Here is a 5,575-nt window from a genome sequence, read left to right as displayed (position 1 = left end):
TTATCCTTGACTTACAGGGGCTCCTAAAGTCCCTTCCTCCCAGCACTTGCATCCCAAATGGAAAGTCTGTTTGTTTGTTCTGTGATGGAAAAACAACTTCCAAGATGCAGATTCCCTGAATCTAAGTGACCTTCAAGCATAGTTCTCCTGAGATGTGTCCCTCAGGCAGAGGTTGCAGTCAGCTTCTAAGGAATAGCTGCAATTTCCTGGGAGACCTGTCTTGCATGGAAAGGGGAGTTTTCCATCCCTAAAAGCTGCCTCTTTCACAGAAAACCACTCAAAGCAGTACAAAGACACACAGGACACACAGACACACACTGAAAGTTAAAAGCAGTGCCTTGATTTACTGTGGGACTAGAAACACCACACAACCTCCTCCCCCAGATCTCTCCACTCCTGGAGCACAAGGCCCAGCTGTCTCCTCCTGCCAGCCCTCTCTGCTTTCTGACATCTGGCAAAGGTCAAATGACACAGCAAGCTGGGACACATGCAGACAGTTAAGCCATCTTTTTGCTGAAGTCATGATTGAGTTCCTGCAAAATAAACACATAAATAAATAAATGAATAAATGAAGGGGAAAGAACAGCAAGGCTCAGAGGAGATAATGTTATACAGAGATGCCCTCTGCCGGTCAAGCAGGAAGAGGGCCAAAGGAAATCATCCAGCAGAGCCAAGGACTTGCAACTTCCCTCCCTCCTTTTACAGATGGGCCCCTAAAAGCATTCCCTATGTGGTGTGCAAAATTTAAATTGAGTGGATTTTTAGCCTGACTGATGAAGTGATCTTGCAAGGGCAGTCCAGCCCCCTGCTCTCCTTTGTTTTGGGTCTTAAGATCCTTGGATAAGTAAAAGAGCTTCAGTTAAAATGCAACAGGAAAACAAAGGCATCCAGAGAAATGTTCTGCCACGCTGGCCAGCTGAACTGACTTAGCAGCTGCCTTGATGTCATATAAGGAAAGAAATGGGAAAACTGGGCCAGGAAAAGAGACACACCCCCCTTATTTGAGACTGACTTTGCTGTAATAGTTAAATTCTGCAGACACATAGTCCACAAGTCCCTGCAAGCTGCAACAGCCCTTGCAGTCAATACTAGGAAACTGAAATACACTGAAAACTATTTGAGGCACTCATCAATTCAGAACAGCCTCCCTCTGTTAAGTGGGGTTGTTATTTGATTACAGCTATGATTTTAAACAATTTCTAAGAAGCACAGGGAGCTTGCTTAAATGATACAAACTGCAGATTTTAAATCTGTTGTCAGCCTATTAAGCAATGCAGATCCATTGCACACACATCACTATCAGCTCAGCTCTTTCTTGTATCAATTTAATTCCTGCTGGTATAAATCCCTGATTTAATTTACTGACTGGGAATTAAATCAGCATGAACTGATTTCAGTGCATCTGTGCTGGGCATTTGTGATGATCCAACTAGACCATTAAAAAAAATGTCACTGGATCAGAAAGCTGCACTGACAGAAACAAATTCTTAGGAGATGCCATGTAATAATTTTGCACACTAAAGAACGATACATGCAGTGAGTGGGCAGCCCTCTCCCACTTTATTCTTTTCACTGAAATTGAACCTTGTCTGCCAATATATTTTACAGTCAACAGAGTTTTGTACATGTCTTCATAATGCTGGAATTCTGGGAAAATTGACAGGCTGCAACCATCAGCTTGTCAGTGGAGTAGACAGTTGGCCAGGGAATGTGTGTACTGGGAGTTATTCTGAAAACCAACATTTTACAGAAGAGTAGCAGGGAGCTGCTGTTTTTCCATCCTTAAGTGTAGTGGAGGATTAAAAGCCTTATCAGGAGAATCAGCTGTTGGAGGTCCTTGTGCTAAGAGCCAACCCACAGCATCTCACACCCAAAGGGCTCTTTGTGCCCTATCACCCTCCCACCACTCTCTCTGGCCAGCTGTTAAGTGTGTTTGGGATTTGTTTTCATGCACAATATGCTCTGGCAAACTGTGGGATCATCTGGGATGGCACAGAGGCTGTGTTCTACCTCTCCACTACAGCCAAGGCTGGCATCACAGGCTGTGCAGAACAGCTAAGGAGTCCCTGTGTGTGCTCCAGCTGCTTCTCTGATATGAGGGGTTTCCTGAAGCTGGACCTGCAGGATTTTTTTAAATTTGTGCTTTCCAGGAAGATGCTGTTTTACTGGGAGAGCTGGAAAAAGCTCAGATGTCTCTCTTCCACACTGGGTACAGCTGGTATATACCTAGCTCCTCACACCAGGCAAGGCTACTGTGCAGACTTCTCCCCAAGGTAGGAAGCATTCTTTCCAGTCTTCTTGAGGGTTTCCAAGAGGGTGTCAACGTTGTGCTCTGAGTCAATGTACACCTTCTTGTTGGGCAGGTCAATATCAAAGTTGACACCTATGAGGAAAAACATTTTGCAGAGTTAGAAGCAGCCAAATTGTGTAAGCACAGGGGAAGATCACCTTCACACATCTGTGCTCCCCAGGGCATCAGTCAAATGGACATTTATCTCCTGCCAGCACACTCTGACACCACCACCTGCCAGCAAAACCAACCTGCTGTCCTGCCAACAGTGGTTATGAAGAAAGTTCAATCTGCTCTAGCTCCACATCAGGTACCACAGTCTCTCAACTGTTTTAATCTGCTCACCCCACCTTGGATCAACACAATCACTCCTGTAGGAACCAGGATAAGCTGAGTTCAAACCAACCACTAAAATTTCCATCCAGCTCAGTCTGTGCTCTGGTTTAGTGTGAATAGGGTTAGGAAAGGCTCAGGACAAGATGCCTAAACTGGCAGTACCACCTACCAGCTGGAAGTAAAAGGAGTAAAAATACATTTTACCATGTGGATTTCCCAGTGCCTAATAAAGGTGGGCCACTCTCATCCCAGTGAGAGGAACTGGACATGCAGTCTCTATCCAGTTATGTATTTTCACAAAACCTGTAGGTATGTATGAGCTTCGAGAGCTATTCCTCATCATCACTGAGGCTGATACTGGCCAGCCTGTTGAAGAGTGATGGAGGTGCTGACAACCACACACAGAGAAAATGGAATTGTCACAGCCTGGTAACAGGGTCTGGAAGAAGTTGCAAGGCCTTTGCCTTGGTGGCTGGAAGCTGTTCTCCCTCAGAGGGAAGCAGGTCCTCACAACTGACGAGTGCAGGCCAGATCCTTCTCTCTTGGAAATGCCAGCAAACAGAAGACATGGGCTATAATTTTTATAATTTTCCAGGTGGTATTAAAAACAGGCTACACAGACAACCACCAAAGGCTCTGCTCAGCAGCTCTTCCCTGTGACTGCTGCTGACACATCTGGGGAAGCACCACAGACACCCCAGGCCTCCTTGGAAACAAGGCCAGGCAGGACATTCACCTCCCTTCCCTCTGGCAGCCTGAGCAGGGGTCCACCAGTGTCCTTCCCAGAGGGCTCAGGTTGAGGCCCTGGTGACTCAGAGCCACCTGCAGCCATGGCAGCTCCTCCCTCCCTTGACACTTCTCCAAGGGTCACAGACCTGCAAACAACCAGTGACTTGTCACCAGCTAAGGAGCAGCCTCAGAGCACAGCAAGGAGAAGTTTCAGCTTTCAACTTTCATCACAGCATTATCCTTGAGGATGGAGGACCCCAGGGCGCTGCCCTGGAGCTGGCTGTCCCACAGCCAGCACTGACTCACCTCCCAGCCTGTGCAGGACACGGGTGACTGCATTGGAACAGCCCTCACAGGTCATGTCCACGAAGAACTCGTGTTTCTGGAAAGAAAAGAGGCAGTCCAGGGGTCAGGGAGAGCACAACTGGAAATGCACCTTGAGCACTCCACACCTGTGTTTTTCCTTGGGGAGGTTCAAAGCCTCCCAAGTCAAAAAGGTCCATACACACCCCACTAAGGGATCCTCAGCAAAACTGAGAACTCTTGGTACTTCTCCCTACAGTGTCCTTGTGCTGTCCCCCACAGCATAATTCTGAGGGGCCTTTGGAGATTGTGTGGCTATTGAGTCAGCACAAATGGCCATCTCCATGGCCTCTGCTGGACTTGCTCAGCCTGTCCAGGGGACACAAGGAGAAGCAAATCTCCTGCCTCCAGCTACTTGCTGTCCTGACTTAAGTCTGTGATGTTTTCAGTGCTTCCCCATCCTATTCTTCTTGCATCTACAAGGCTTCTGGTCCCCAACATAATAAAAATCAAAGCAAAACAGAAATTTAAGGGCCATTAGTGCTGTTTTTCCATCCCTCCACTCCACTGGGGCCCCAGTGATAATTTCACTACTTGTGAGCAACGCTGGGTCAACAAAACACTGTTTGCCTGCAACCAAGCACTGCCTTCAACCTTTGGCACCAGATGGGTCCTAATTTCCTTCTCTTGCACGTGCTTTTTACTTTCCTTTAAAGAGAAAAGTAAAACTATTGTGCATTTGTTGCCTGCAACCCATATTTCCTTCTATTCAGAACCATCCTGTGCCCCCTGCCACCGTGAAGCTAAAACCCTCTTGGGATCTTTCACCCAGGAAGGAGCTTGGGATGGAGGTTCCCATTAGGGTTTTTTTCAGTGAATTGCCATTGTTTTCGGTTTTATTTCCCAAAGGCCCTGGGTGCTTTGGGGAAGTGTGCAGGCAGGGAGGAAAGAGAGTCCCATCAACGCTGCCCTTCTGTGTCTGAACCCTGGGGGTTGGAAATGGCCTGGGTTTTGGGGGAGTTTGGGACAGGGGGAGCCCTGGGAGACTGGGGGGAGCTGCAGGATCTGGGGGGACCTTAGGGAGCCTTGGGGTTTGGGGGAGTTGCAGGATCTGGGGGACCCTGGAGGACTGGGGAAGCTTTGGAGGGCTGGGGGAGCCCTGGGGAACTAGGGGAGCATCGAGGACAGGAAGAACTCTGGGGGCTGGGGGAGCCTCGAGGACTGGGAGAGTCGGGGGGTTTGGGGGAGCCCCAGACGCTGGAGAAGCCCCAGAGCCTGGAGGAGCCCTGGGGGTCTGAGAGAGCCTCGGGGGCTGGAGGAGCCCCGGGGAACCTCGGGGACTGCGGGAGCCCCGAGGGTCGGGGGAGCCCCGCGGCCGCTCCCGGGCAGCGCCCTCCCTGCCCCGCCGCCCGCCACGTCCCCCGGCCCCGCAGCGGCCCCCGGGCCCCCCGCACCCACCGGCATGGCGGAGCCGCTCCCGGATCCCCGATCGCGGCTGCGGGCGCGGCGCGGAGGAAGGGGCGGGCCTGGCGCGGCCTCGGGAGGCGGGGATGCCGCGGAGGGCGAGGGAAGGAGCGGCGCAGAGCCTTGGGACGGTGGCTGGGCCGTGTGGAGCTGCGGCGCGGGTGCTCTGCTCGCCTCCAGGCTGGGGATCAGCACGGACCAAGGGCTGTGGGAGGGCGGTGGGGACAGCCATGAGGATGGGGCCGGCTTGCTAAAGAAAGCTCGTTCGTGTCCGTTTGTTGAGGTTTTGAGATTTATTGGCTTGGGAGAGCTCCGGTAGACTGGATATTGAAGGCGAGAGGTTTGGGGGAAGTCTCTAATGCAGAGCAGGTTGAGAAGAAGGGTCCTGGTCCCTGAAGGTGTATCTGCTTTGTTTGGTTTTGTTTTGGTTTGGTGTTTTGGTTTGGTTTTTTT

At 50.7% G+C, this 5,575-nt stretch overlaps 1 protein-coding gene across 1 annotated transcript; it reads right to left on the bottom strand.

Annotated features, from left to right (window-relative positions):
• Positions 1-318: 318 nt before the first annotated feature.
• Positions 319-5,256, bottom strand: ATOX1 (antioxidant 1 copper chaperone). Its single transcript, XM_054642957.2, has 4 exons — positions 5,117-5,256; positions 3,662-3,737; positions 2,227-2,383; positions 319-533 (listed from the first exon to the last, which is right to left on the bottom strand). The coding sequence occupies exons 1-3, from the start codon at positions 5,120-5,122 to the stop codon at positions 2,250-2,252; spliced, it is 216 nt and encodes a 71-aa protein (XP_054498932.1). The 5' UTR covers positions 5,123-5,256; the 3' UTR covers positions 319-533; positions 2,227-2,249.
• Between the last annotated feature and the right edge of the window lie 319 nt (positions 5,257-5,575).

This window comes from Agelaius phoeniceus, chromosome 15, assembly GCF_051311805.1.
Source record: "Agelaius phoeniceus isolate bAgePho1 chromosome 15, bAgePho1.hap1, whole genome shotgun sequence".
Taxonomy (NCBI): Eukaryota; Metazoa; Chordata; class Aves; order Passeriformes; family Icteridae; genus Agelaius; species Agelaius phoeniceus.
This window is presented reverse-complemented; position numbering and strand designations above follow the sequence as displayed.